General features: G+C 37.0%; 1 protein-coding gene across 3 annotated transcripts; it reads left to right on the top strand.

Moving 5' to 3' along the window:
- The first annotated feature begins 1,280 nt into the window (after window positions 1–1,280).
- On the top strand, window positions 1,281–5,184 carry LOC120215937 (cyclin-dependent kinase G-2-like). 3 transcript variants are annotated; one of them, XM_039213465.1, is made up of 8 exons: window positions 1,353–3,156; window positions 3,250–3,385; window positions 3,471–3,559; window positions 3,701–3,812; window positions 3,907–4,100; window positions 4,186–4,289; window positions 4,515–4,800; window positions 4,904–4,929. In XM_039213465.1, the coding sequence occupies exons 1-5, from the start codon at window positions 1,790–1,792 to the stop codon at window positions 4,003–4,005; spliced, it is 1,803 nt and encodes a 600-aa protein (XP_039069396.1). In that variant the 5' UTR covers window positions 1,353–1,789; the 3' UTR covers window positions 4,006–4,100; window positions 4,186–4,289; window positions 4,515–4,800; window positions 4,904–4,929. The 3 variants fall into 3 exon arrangements, with proteins under 3 accessions (XP_039069397.1, XP_039069396.1, XP_039069395.1); XM_039213466.1 differs by lacking the exons at window positions 4,515–4,800; window positions 4,904–4,929 and having other exon boundaries at window positions 1,281–1,442; window positions 1,800–3,156; window positions 4,186–4,205; XM_039213464.1 differs by having other exon boundaries at window positions 4,198–4,289; window positions 4,515–5,184.
- Window positions 5,185–14,387: the final 9,203 nt, after the last annotated feature.

The raw sequence follows: 14,387 nt of genomic DNA, 5'->3' as shown, positions 1-14,387 counted from the left end.
GTTTTTCGTTCCTCACGGTGGTGCTTTTCCTCGCGCCAAGAGTTTCGACCCTTCCTTTGATATATTTTGCTTTGTATCTTGGATGTATTTGGTAGTTGTGGTTTGATGGGTTTTTGATGTCTTCTGGTTTCTGGTTTTTGTGACTCTGATGTACTGTTGGCTTCAGTTTTTACTTGTTGTTGGTTTGAACTCTTGGTTTACTGTTGATCCGTTGTGGGTTCTCCTTGATCTTGTTTTGGTTATTTGGTTTACTGTGTTTATGCTTCTGAGATTTGCGTGGCTGTCTCCTCCCTGATGGCCGTGGTGGGATATTTATACCCACCCCACCGGGGGTCTGCTCCGATGATAACGGTAACGTGCTCGTGGTTAGTTGGCCGGGGATTTCGAGATGGGTCAGTCCCGATCTCCTCGGCCGGAAATCTCGGTGGCCGGTGTGACTGACCCTTGACCTCCTTGGCTTACGCTGCGCCTGTTTGAACATACGTTGGAACCCTAATCTGAGCTCTGGGCTGGATCAGGCCCTCGAGACTTATTGGACTGTTTGGACCCTAAAAAAACATAAAAGAAAAAATAAAAAAGAAAATAATAATAATACTGATATAATATAAATTATATAATACATATATTTCAAAATATTTTTTAAACTATATATTATATTTAAAAAAGTTTTCAAAACTATATTATATAGTTTTCAAAATGTTTTAAAAATATTATATAAGTTTTTTAAAAAACGTTTTTAAAACTATATATTATATAATTTATTCAAAAATGTTTTTAAAACTATATATTATATAAGTTTTTAAAATGATTTTAAAACTATTTATATATTTTCTAAAATGTTTTAAAAACTATATGTTATATAGTTTTCAAAAATATTTAAAAAACTATATATTACCCATATTTTCAAAATGTTTTCTTTTTTAAAAACTATATATTATATATATATTTTCAAAAACCGTTTGCAAACCATATAATATATATATAGGTATATATGTATAAAATAATAATAAAAAATATGGACGAAAATTAGTGTCTACAGTACCAATATAAAAAGTATTTTTTTTATAATTACTTAATATCAAAACCGTAATGTTTTTATTTATTTAATATTTTAGAGTAAAAGTTGTTGTGTGGATACTAATTGGACCGAGTAGAGCTTCAATCCAAGGAGTAATAAATTTATTAGGACAACTGGCCAGACCGAAACTTGTGTTGGGCTTAGAAGCCCAAAATTGCTGTAAAATAACTAAAAAAATGAAACGCCCACCGACTAGAAAATAAAATAATAGAATCCCTAAACCGCCTAACGCGTTTTTATATAAAAGGGGTCGAGGGGCGGCTTGAAATCCAAGCAACGCGTAGAAATATCTTCCAAGAGATTGTGTCTCGATTCATTGGATTTTCTTCGCGTGTGGTTCCCGTCTTCTTCCGTCTTCTTCCCGGTAAGTTCTTCAATTACCCCTGATTCAGTCGAGGTCAGATCGGATCCGCCAAAAGAAGCACGGAAATTTCATGTTCTAGGGTTTTCGGTTTGATTGTCTTCGTGTATTTTTATTGTCGTCGCTTTGGTTGATTGCCCTATCTGAAATCTACGGTGTAACCTTTGTTTTGCTCCTCCTGTTTGTTGATTTTTTATAATTGTCTGCCTATTTAGGGTTTGTATTTTTGCGGAACCCTAGAAAAGGAAAAGTAATTGGCTATTTGTTTTGTTCTTTTGTTCTTGGAGATTTTGTTTGGTATCTTTATAGATTTTGTTTAATTGAGAAGAGTTGTGTGGTTCTTGATTGATATGGCGGCAGGACGAGTTGATGTTCGGAGGAGAATTGATGTTGAGAAAGTGAATCGGTGCTATGGTCGTGCTAATTCCGTTAAGAATGGATACGATTGCCCATCTGATCGGAAGATTTCGGCTTCCCTTCATAAGAGTAAGTTTGAATTGGGTCGTAGGCGATGTTGGTTAGACAATGATGTGAAAGTTAAAAAGGATGATGAAGTGCATCAGAAAAAGAGGAAGTTTTCCCCAGTTATATGGAACCTAGAAGATGAAGACAGGAGAGCTTTATCCAAGTCCGGAGATATAGGAAGAACTACCACTCTGTCATGTCTACCTTCACCTTTGAAGTTGTCAAATACTGTTTCCAATCAGGACGATAAGCAGCTGCCCTTCTCTGTTGATCTTATCAAAGAAGAGCATTTGTTGCTACCCAAGTCTCCGGTGTCAAATATGAGTGTTGTTTTATCTCCTTCACTGTCTGGCCAGCAATGGAAGGATGATGAACAAGAAAAAGGTTTGATGGGAAAAGATGACTTTCAAGCTCCCAACATATTTACATCACGATGGGCTTCCGATAGTGATGATGAAGATGGATCTCTCACTGAGGAAAAGTTAAAGAGGAGTTCGAGTCTTGAGAGTGGTGAGCTTGAAAGAGAGGAATTGGATGGAGACGGGGTTCGGTCTGATGAAAGAAGCAGCACTGAACTGTCTGCTTGCAAGGGTGAAGATAAGGAGTGTAACTTGAACTCTGAAGGCATGGACATTGATGACTGGCATGAAGAAGATGCTATTGTTGATCAATCAGATTTAGATGTTGAGGAGTCTGTAGGAAGTGGGATGAACATGCTTCTTGGTTGCAGAAGTGTTTATGAATATGAAAAACTGAAAAAAATAAGTGAAGGTACCTACGGGATTGTCTATAGAGCTAAGGATAAGAAGACCGGAGAAATTGTGGCCCTGAAGAAGGTAAAAATTCTTGGTGGAAGGGAGTTAGAAGAATATGGTTTCCCTGTGACATCACTGAGAGAAATTAACATTCTTGCATCTTTTCATCACCCTTCGATTGTTGAAGTTAAAGAAGTTGTCGTAGATGACCATGACAATGTTTACATGGTTATGGAGTACATGGAGCATGACTTGAAGTGGCTAATGGACTCGATGAAGCAGCGTTTCAGTACAAGTGATGTTAAAAGCTTGATGTTTCAGCTACTGGAGGGTGTGAAATATCTTCATGATAATTGGGTGCTACATAGGGATTTGAAAACATCCAATCTTCTGTTGAACAACCAAGGTGAACTCAAAATATGTGACTTTGGTATGGCGCGACTGTATGGGAGCCCTCTTAAGCCATATACCACCAAGGTGGTTACCCAATGGTATAGGTGAGTAGCATTCTATGTACTGATACTCTTTGAACAATATGAATGCTATGTGCTGAATTTGACAATACCTTTGTTTGTTTCTCTACATTTCAGAGCTCCTGAACTTTTACTTGGAGCAAAGAAGTATTCCAAAGCTGTGGACATGTGGTCTGTTGGTTGTATAATGGCTGAATTGTTAGCTAAGGATCCTTTGTTCAAAGGGACAAGTGAAATTGATCAGCTCCGCAAGGTAATTACTGTTCCTATTGAAAGTTTGTACTTATATTTTCATTATTATTTTGTTCCTCATGTTTGGTGATGGATATTGATTGCAGATCTTTGATACTCTTGGTGTTCCTAATGAGAAGATTTGGCCTGGGTTTTCTGAATTACCAGGTACCAAGGCAAATTACTCTAAGCAACGGTAAGTATTTTTTTGGATGATTAATTTTGTCATCCAAATGACACTACTATTTATCTTGATTTTATGTGTTCAAGATTTATTAATTTCGTACACATGCTAATTGCAATTTAACAAGTAGTTGCTTTTGTTTTCTCCTTCCAGGTATAACTTGTTGCGAAAAAAGTTCCCTGCAGCATCTTTCACAGGATCTGGTGTCCTTTCTGATGCAGGATTTGACCTGCTAAGCAGGCTTCTTACATATGATCCTGAGAAGGTAATTACACTGAGTTTTAAATCTTGTTTTGTTTTAGCTTTTGTTTACAAGAGCTTGGCTTCGGTTATAATCGTAGTTTCTGTTATTTTTGTAGAGAATAACAGCAAGTGATGCTCTTAATTATGATTGGTTCCGGGAGCTTCCTCTCGCTAAATCTAAAGAGTTTTTCCCTACTTTCCCACCAAAAGTGTGAATGTGATGATCCCCTGGCCTGATTGGTGAAAAGCTTGACACAACCAAAATATTAACCGTGCTATGCATGAAGGATCCGAATCTGGTGTAGCAGCGGTAATATTTTTTTTCTGTCAATTGGTTTGTATCATGATACAAGACATATACGTGCATTCAGCCGCTATGTTGTCTTCCGTGGTAGTTGCTTAAGCAGGTGATTGACAAAAATACGAGATGCATGGTTTGGTAGCAAATTACTGGGGAAGAAACTGATATCATCTTTTGGCGGCTCATATAGCCTTAATGGTATGATTATTCTGTATATATAATTTTCGGATGAGCTGTAGATGTAGTGTTCATCAGACCTTGGAAACTTCTCATTTTTCATCTTCTTGATATTGCATCAGATTGTAACTCATGTAAATATTCTTATCCACATTTGAATGTTTCTTTTTAATTTTCTCGGCTAAAGCTGTTGTCTAAAACTATTGCCCATGGTTTCCCTTTTAATTTTCTCACATTGCTTGCTAGAGTCGCACTGGTATTTGGAAGGATACAACGTTGGTGTTTACTGTTTATGGGCAGCAAGTTCTGCACACATAGGTTGATCATTTTATAACTTGTGAGATTTCTTTCCATATGTTTCTTTGGTTTCCTCTGTGTTGTTTTCTTGTTTGTTTGGAAGTGTTGCAGAGGGGGTTGAAAGCCTGCAAACAACATATGTTTCTTTGGTTTCCTCTGTTGTTTTCTTCTTTGTTTGGAAGTGCAGCAGCATTTAAGGGGGTTGAAAGCGTGCAAACAATTATTTCGTATGCAAGTAAGGCATTGTTTGCTTGACTTAACTTCTCCCCTAAGAATCGACCAACCATTCTCAGCTTATATATTAACTATTACGCTGACAGACGAAGTTTCTTGATTAGCAAGCTGCAGATGGTACGGTTGGAGGGAAAAAGGATAATATAACCAAGGATATTATTAAACGAGGCTTGCTGTTCGTTATACTATGCCCTTCCTGTTTTCAATGCTTTATTTCTTAACATTTTATTTAGGATGAATGAATGTTCTTGCAGTCTAGTGATTGCAGCGCCTTCTTCAATATGGGTAGGTGATATAAAATTTCATCTTTCATGAGGTAGTTGAATGTATTACAATCCTTTAAAAGAAATCACTATTTGAATGTGGACAGTTTCTTTCTTCTGGACCTGTTGGTGTTTCGCACAGAAGAAATATTACGCCTCCAGAGAACTTTTTAATCGTTTTGGTCCAGTTTTCAAAGTTACGTTTAGTCCAATTCATTTACGGCTTTTAACCTGTTGGAATCCAATTTTTTAAAACTGATCCGCCAATCACCGAACTTGAAACAAATGGAGTATCACCTATTGCTCCATCAAACCGGCTTATCATCTAATTTATTATATAATAATTTATACACCACTCGATCCGTTTAATCATCAATTCATTTTTCAAATGGTCCATGGTAGAACAATTTTAGGATAAGCCAATTCAATTGGTCAAATCTGATCCAACTCGTCAACAATTATGTCATCCAATCTCATCCAGTTCATAGGAACGTTAAAAGAAAAAAGAAAACCCCAAAAATTCCAACACTTGCGCAGACCCAACTTAAATAAAGCAGTTTTCAAAAGAAAAACATTCAAAATAAATGATTTGTCGTCACTCTATAGCATCATCATAATTCCAGTTTATACGCATTAATCCTGGATGTTTAAAAAAAGTCGACAGCCGTGCCATTTGGGCAAAAAAACAATGGGATAATGATGAATTAGAGTATTTAAATACCTATCACTATCAGCCATGAACTAAGCACAAACAAAAACATGTCTGTCTTTAGGTTAAGAGATCCATCATTCATGAGTAAAGCACCTTCTGAACTTGCTGCCTAATTGCAATTTCATCAGGAAAGTACCGTCCGAATCTCGTGCGTAACATCTTCAGGAGACTTCTTGGCACTGAGCTTAGTAACTGCTCCCTTCTTGGAATAATGATTGATCACCTAAGTTCCGAATAACACCGTTGAAAATGTTAACAGCAATCCAGAAACTAGAGAACAAACGTTCATGCCGTATGCGCAATTATCATTAAAAAACGTACCACGTATTCTACTAACTCCAGCATTTCAGATAACTTTAAGAAAATAGAAGAAAAAAGATTACAGTCTATCCATTCCTCTAGAAACAGTTAGGAAACAGAAAGCATACTGGTTCAGTTTGCTTATGAAATGCCTTGAGTATTGACTTGAGGACAGTTGCAGTTGTTATGTTTGGTTTGAAATTAAGTTTGACAAGTTGAAAATTTTATCTTGGTTGGTGGTCAACTTATTGGAAAATTCATCTTGGTTGGTGGACAATTTATTGGAAAAAACTTTGGTAGGTGGCCAACTTATTTTCATCTTTGATCTCTAAAATATTAGGTTATTTATGAGTTTATTCCTTAAAACTCAACTATAAATAGGCTTAAGTATTTCATTAGAAATCATCCCTAAACAAGTTCTCTCTTCCTCTTGTTTTCTTCATTCTCTCACTTTGGGAATTCTAAAGAATTCCATTTGTTGTAATATTTGTTGATAGTGAAGTTAGCAACCGGTGTGGTGCCTGAGGAGTAGACGATATTCTTGTCGAACCTCGTAAATTTGGTGTGTTCTCTCCTTTATTATTCTTTATTCGATTTTTACATTGTGTTTCAATATTCAATAGTTTGACGGGTTTATCCGCTATGCAACCTTTGCTGGTTTTGATCTTGACATTTTATGTCAATTTTGAAACTACGTTCGTGTGGAAAATAACCCGGTTTCCCCAACAATTGGCATCAGAGCTTCGGTTGAGGTTATCCTATTGCTGAAAAGATACAGTTCGTGATATTGAATATTGTTCGTTAGAATTAAAATTCTAAAATACGGATCAGTTGAGACATCAAGCTCTTTATCTGGACCGGTGAGGAGGGTGATGTCAAATGCAAATTTCTCGGTGGAGTTATTCGATGGATCCGATCATTTTGGCATGTGGCAAGGCGAGGTGTTAGACGCTTTATTCCAACAAGGTCTAGACATCGCCATTGAGAAAGAAAAGCCCGAATATATGAAGGAGAAAGAATGGGGAACAATCAATCGTTTGGCGTGCAGCATGATTCGATCTTGTCTTTCCAGGGAGCAAAAGTATGGCTACAAGAACGAGACTTCTGCAAGTAAGATGTGGAAAGCATTGGAGGAAAAATTCCTAAAGAAAAGATCTCAGAATCGTCTCCACATGAAGAAAGATTGTTCAGATTTGATTATCAACCAGACACCAGTATGAATGAACACATCACTGCGTTCAATGAGCTAGTGGTAGACTTATTGGGCATGGATGAAACCTTCAAAGATGAAGATTTGGCCTTGATGTTGTTGTCATCTCTTCCAGATGAATTTGAGCACCTTTAGACAACGTTACTTCATGGTAAGGATAATGTTACCCTTAAAGATGTAACTACTGCTTTGTATAGTTGTGAGCTCAGGAAGAAAACCAAGAAATAGAGCAAGTACGAAGCAGCGGAGGCCATGGTGGCAAGAGGTCACTCGAAAAGTCAAAAGCCAAAGTGGAGAGGGAGATCAAAGTCGAAGTCCAGACTGGGAAAAGATGAATGTGTCTTTTGTCATGAGAAAGGTCATTGGAAGAAAGATTGTCCGAAGCTGAAGAAGAAAGAAAAAGTTACTCCAGATGCATGTGTTATATAGCATGATGCAAATGACTCTGACATATCATTGGTTGCTTCATCAACAACATTCCATTCAGATGAGTGGATATTAGATTCGAGTTGTACCTATCATATGTCCCCTAATCGGGAGTGGTTCTCCGATTTAGTAGAACTAAATGCAGAGTTGTTTATACAGGCAATGACAATGCCTGTAAAACTGTTGGGGTAGGTTCAATTCGATTGAAAAATCAAGATGGATTAACCAAAGTTCTGACTGATGTCCGATACGTGTCCAGTTTGAAGAAAAATCTCATCTCGTTGGGAGCCTTGGAATCCAAAGGCTAAGTAGTCACTATGAGAGATAGAGTTTTAAAAGTCACATATGGCGCACTTGTGATGATGAAGGGCATCAGGAAAAATAATTTGTATTACTACCAAGGTAGTACAAAGGTAGTACAATTATTGGAGCAGTTGCAGCAGCTTCCGGAGGTGATGATTTGGATGCAACCCAGTTGTGGCATATGCGGTTGGGATACGTTGGAGAGAAATCCTTGCAAATTCTGGCAAAGAAATGATTGTTGAAAGGTGCAAAGGCTTGCAAATTGAACTTTTGCGAGCATTGTGTTCTGGGAAAGCAGAAGAGAGTGAAGTTTGGTACTACTATACATAATACAAAAGATATTGTGGATTATATTCACTAAGATGTATGAGGTCATTCAAAGACATCGTCTTTGGGAGAAAACCATTATTTTGTAACCTTTGTAGATGACTTTTCCAGAAGAGTTTGGGTGTATCCGATGAAGTCTAAAGATGATGTGCTTCGAATTTTCCTGAAATGAAAAAATATGATCGAGAACCAGACTGGTAGAAAGATCAAACGTCTTAGGACGGATAATGGATGGGAATATAAAAGTGATCCATTCTTTGACGTTTTCCATGAGTATGGTATTGTTCGACACTTCACTGTTAGAAATACACTACAACAGAATGGGGTGGCAGAGTGTATGAATCGAACACTATTGGAGAAAGTTCGATTTACGTTGTCTAATGCTGGGTTAGGCAAGGTATTTTGGGCTGAGGCTGTGATATGTTGGCCATCTCTTCAATCGTCTGCCATCATCAGCGATAGGAGGAAAAACACCATTAGAAGTATGGTCTGGAAAAGCTGCTACTGATTATGATTTCTTACATGTATTTGGATCCACTACTTATTATCATGTGATAGAATCCAAGCTTGATCCGAGAGAAAAGAATGATGTCTTTATAGGAATCACCCATGGAGTGAAGGGATTCCGCCTTTGACACCAAGAAGATAATTTGTAGCAGAGATGTTACCTTTGATGAATCTGCCCTAGTAAAGAAGGTAACAAATGAAGTTGTCCAGATAAGTAGTACCCACAGCAAGTGGAGCATACTCCAAAACAGATAGAGTTTCAGCAGACGATGATCCCAGAAGTTGATGCAGCTGATTCTTCAACTCCAATAGAAGAATTAGAAGATGAAGAGGTTCAAACCCAAGAACCATTGGAGACACCAGAACCACTTGCAGTTACAAGGCCAAAGAGAGAAATTCGTAGACCTGCTCGATTTGTTGATATAGTGGCCTATGCTCTTCCAATTGTTGATGATGATATCCTTATCACTTACCAAGAAGCAATACAAAGATTGGAAAGTGATAAGTGGAAAAGTGTCATGGATGAAGAAATGCAATCTCTCCAAAAGAACAACACTTGAAAACTGACACAATTACCGAAAGGTAAAAGAGCAATTGGATGCAAGTGGGTATTTGCAAAGAAAGATGGATCTCATAGCAAGAAACATTTCGCTACAAGGCACGGTTGGTAGCTAAAGGCTACGCTCAAAAGGAGGGAATCGACTACAATGAAGTATTTTCCCCTGTTGTGAAACATTCCTCCATTAGAATATTATTGGCCCTGGTAGCACAGTTGAATTTGGAGCTAACTCAACTTGATGTAAAGACGAATTTCTTGCACGGTGATTTAGAAGAGGAGATTTATATGACTCAGCCAGAAGGATACAAAGATGGTGATTGAGAAATGGGTTTGTAAGTTGAACGAATCGCTATATGGATTGAAACAATCTTCGAGGCAGTGGTACAAGCGATTTGATAGCTTTATGAGGAGGCAAAATTACACTAGAAGCAAATAAGATCATTGTGTGTATTTACAAAAGCTCAAAGATGGATCTTTCATTTATCTTCTCTTGTACGTTGACGATATGTTGATCGCTTCGAATAGTCAAAAGGAGATAGACAAATTAAAGGCTCAGTTGAATCAAGAGTTTGAGATGAAAGATCTAGGTGAGGCCAAGAAGATTCTTGGTATGGAGATAAGCAGAGATAGACAGAGAGGGAAGCTTTGTTTAACACAGAAGCAGTATCTGAGAAATGTATTACAAAGTTTTGGTATGAATGAAAATACCAAACATGTAAGTATCCCACTGGCTTCTCATTTGAAAATTAGTTCTCAATTATCTCCTAAAACTAATGAAGAACGAGAGTATATGGAAAAAGTTCCATATGCTAATGCAGTTGGGAGCTTGATGTATGCAATAGTGTGTACGCGTCTTGACATTTCACAAGCAGTTGGAGTTGTGAGCAGGTATATGCATGATCATGGAGAAGGACATTGACAATCTATGAAATGGATTCTACGGTATCTCCAACAAACCAAACCGTGAATGTTGGTTTAGTTTTTGAACAGGATGAAGCACTTGGTCAGTGTGTGGTTGGATATGTTGATTTCGACTATGCTGGTGACTTGGATAAGCGTCGATCAACTACTGGGTATTTGTTTACTCTTACTAAAGCCCCAATAAGTTGGAAGTCTACTTTACAATCTACGGTGGCTTTGTCTACTACAGAGGCAGAATACACGGCAGTTTCAGAAGCTGTGAAGGAAGCAATTTGGCTTAACGAGTTGATGAAAGACTTGGGAGTTGTTCAAAGTCACATTAGTCTCTATTGTGACAGTCAGAGCGTTATTAACTTAGCGAAAAATCAAGTCTACCATTCAAGGACTAAGCATATCGACGTGAGGTATCACTTTGTGTGGGAGATCTTTGAAGAAGGAAAGATTCTGCTTCAGAAAATTGCGATAGCAGAAAATCTTGTAGATATGATGACCAAGGTAGTAACAGTAATCAAGTTCAATCATTGTTTGAACTTGATTAATGTCCTGAAAGTATGAACACCTTCATGTGTGTGGCGCTTGTGAGCGTAATTAGAGGCACAACATCAAATTTGGGGAGTTGAAGAAGTTGAGTAGGCTTGGTAATTTCAAGCCAAGGTGGAGATTTGTTATGTTTGGTTTGAAATTAAGTTTGGCAAGTTGGAAAATTTATCTTGGTTGGTGGCCAACTTATTGAAAAAATCTTTGGTAGGTGGCCAACTTATTTTTCATCTTTGATCCCTAAAATATTAGGTCATTTATAAGTTTATCCTTAAAACTCAACTATAAATAGGCCTAAGTATTTCATTAGAAATCATCCCAAAACAAGTTCTCTATTCCTCTTGTTTTCTTCATTCTCTCACTTTGGGAATTCTAAATAATTCCATTTATTGTAATATTTGTTGATAGTGAAGTTATCATCCGGTGTGGTACCCGAGGAGTAGACGATATTCTCGTCGAACCTCGTAAATTTGGTGTGTTATCTCCTTTAATGTTCTTTATTCGATTTTTACATTATCTTTCAGTATTCAATAGTTTGACGGGTTTATCTGCTCTGCAACCTTTGGTGGTTTTGATCTTGACATTTTAGGTCAATTTTTAAACTACGTTCGTGTGAGAAATAACTCGGTTTCCCCAACAGCAGTATCATCTTTACGTTGAATCAAAGGTTCCCCGGTCACCTTGAAAAGAATAAAAAATGCAGTAAGTTTGGATTTGATGAAGACATGAAAATGTCTAGCAACTTTGAGAAAAAGGTGGAAAGGTTGTCACCATATTCCTTGCAACTGATCTGCATTCACGTGAGAAACATAATTACAATGAAGGTTATTATGCTCGACTTATATCATCTACGCCAGGAACTTTAGGTGGTACAAATTTCGTATGGTAGGATCTACCACTAGAAGGGTGGGTCCAACGACCTGTAATCCTCTCCTCCAAGATTGAATCATTGATTGCAAAATTGAGCACCTTATCTATTTAACTCCCTGCCTTTCAAGCATTTCATCAAGCTGCAAAGAAAATATCAAGAACCTATGATTAGATGCATGGTCCATGGGTAAAAGAAAATATTAATAAATAAATAAAGGTTCTGTGAGAGGGGAATTGAGAGTGCAAGCATAAATATTCTAAACAAGGCATTACTTTCTGTGCTTGGACTACAGTCCGGGAAAATCCATCGAGAATGAAACCTTTTGCACATGAAGGTTTCTTCAACGCTTCATCAATAATGGCAACAACCAAGTCATCAGAAACAAGTTCTCCCTACAAAGCAAGAACAAAGCACCTCATCAGTCATTCGTAACCTAGTACAAACAAGAACCATTTAAATAATCCAGGCAGACTGGGAAATGAATTTGACCTTATCCATAGCTTCCTTGGTATTGATACCAAGTGGAGTTTTGGCGGAAACGATAGCTCTAAGCATAGCACCAGTGGCCAAGTGACACAAGCAGTACTCATCCTTAATCCCTGGTGATTGAGTGTCTTTTCCTGATCCAGGTGGACCTGCCAATCATAGGATATCCAATAATTAGAAACTGGCCATCCTTCTATAAAATAGACAATAGATTTACAGAGATGTGAAGAATGCTAACATAATGCGAGTATGAATTATACGATTTTCGCATGATACATATGGTTAACAATGCTTGAGACTAAAGCACTCATATCTGACCTTGAAGGTTTCTTCATTGCTTCATCAATTAGGCTTGTTGTCGCGATTCACAATTCGTTTCCCCAAAATTTTTGAATGAGTAATCTAGAACTGACCATCTTCGTTCATCACAGGTGGACTTGTTTAAACAACAATCAAATCTCCAATTCTCTTTTCAAGAGACTAACATGGAACATAGGACGCGACTGAAAATCGTCTGGTAAGTTTAGGCGATATGACACTTCACCAATTCTTTCTAAAATTTTGTAATGGCCATAATACCTTGCTTCTAAATTAACAATTTTTTCGTAGGGCAAGGGAATTCTGTATATACGGATGAAGCTTCAGGTATACTTCATCACCTACATGAACCTGTCCTTTTGATCTATTCTTCTCTGTTTGTTGTTTCATCCGGTTCTGAGCTTGCTCCTATTTATCTTTAACCATTTTTCTTATTTTTTTCTCTACTGGTAAGCATTTCATTTATACTCTATACTTAATAATCAGTCTGTCAAACCTTCAAACCATAATTAGGGGCTTATAGCCATACAATGCCTGAAAATGGGTTATCTTCATTGTTGTGTGGTAATTTATATTGTACCACCACTCAGCATGTGGTAACCATTTGGCCCACTATTTAAGATTTAGGAAACAATTTCCCCTTAGATATTGCTCTAAGCATTAGTTGACTCTTTCAGTTTGACCATCTGTTTGTGGGTGGTATATTATGTTGAATTGTATTTTTGTGCCCAGTTGCTTCATCAATTTCTTCCAGAATATGCAGATGAATGTCTTATCTCTATCATATATGACCATTTTAAGCTACCTAAGAAGTTTGTAAACATTGTCTAAATATGTCTTAGTCACCTCATCTGTTGAATAAGGATGTAACAGGAGTAAGAAGTGACAATACTTAGTGAATTTATCCACTCTCACTAAGATGTAGTTTTTCTTGAGGGATATAGGAAGACCCTAAATGAAATTCATTATTATCACTTCCTTGATTAGGAATTAGAAGGGGTTGTAACAGTTCGGGTTGTGCCTCGTGCTCTACCTTAGTTTGTTGGCACACACCACAGTGCTGGATACAAGTACTCACCATAACTTTAAGGTTTAACCAATAGAAATATGATTTAATTTTATTATAAGTTGTCTAGATACATGAATATCCCCCTTGAGGAGAATCGTGTAGGGTTCTCAATATTTGCAGTATTAGGCTTCCAAAAACTCTAATATAAACTCTGGAATTATATCTTAAAATCTATTTCATGTATTTTCATTTCTCATCAGCATTATGATTGACTGTCAAATTTCAAATCCAACCAGTAGCTAAAACATCATCCTTATAACTTTTTTCAATGTCCTGTATCTAATTAGGAGTTATGGTTGTAACTCTCATAGCCTGCAATTGTCCTTGATCTTTCACTGCCTAGAAAGAGCATTAGTCATCACATTAGATTTTCCTTTTCTATAATGAATTGTATAGTCCAGTCCCAAAAGTTTTGTTAAACCCTGCTTTTGAATAGTTATAGTTAATTTTTGCTCAAGCAAATAATTTAAGGGCCGTGATCTATTTTGATGACAAATGGCCTTCCCTCCAAATAGTGCCTCAACTTAGAAACTGGCAACAGTATAAAATGATATTCCCTTTCATAGATGGACAAATCAAAATTTTTAGGGCTCAAAGCTTTACTAAAAAAAGCAATAGGTTTTTCTTCTTGGAAAAAAAACATCACATATTCCATTAGAACTAGCATCAATCTCTAGATAAAAATATTTAGAGAAGTTAGGCAAGGCTAATACAGGTGTACAACACATAGCCTATTTAAGAGCTTCAAAGGTTGCTTTAGCTTCAAGATTCCATAAAAA

This window comes from Hibiscus syriacus, unplaced genomic scaffold (assembly GCF_006381635.1).
Source record: "Hibiscus syriacus cultivar Baekdansim isolate YM2019G1 unplaced genomic scaffold, ASM638163v2 tig00110156_pilon, whole genome shotgun sequence".
NCBI lineage: Eukaryota > Viridiplantae > Streptophyta > Magnoliopsida > Malvales > Malvaceae > Hibiscus > Hibiscus syriacus.
Note: the sequence above shows the minus strand (reverse complement) of the source record. Positions and strands in the feature narration are given on the sequence as shown.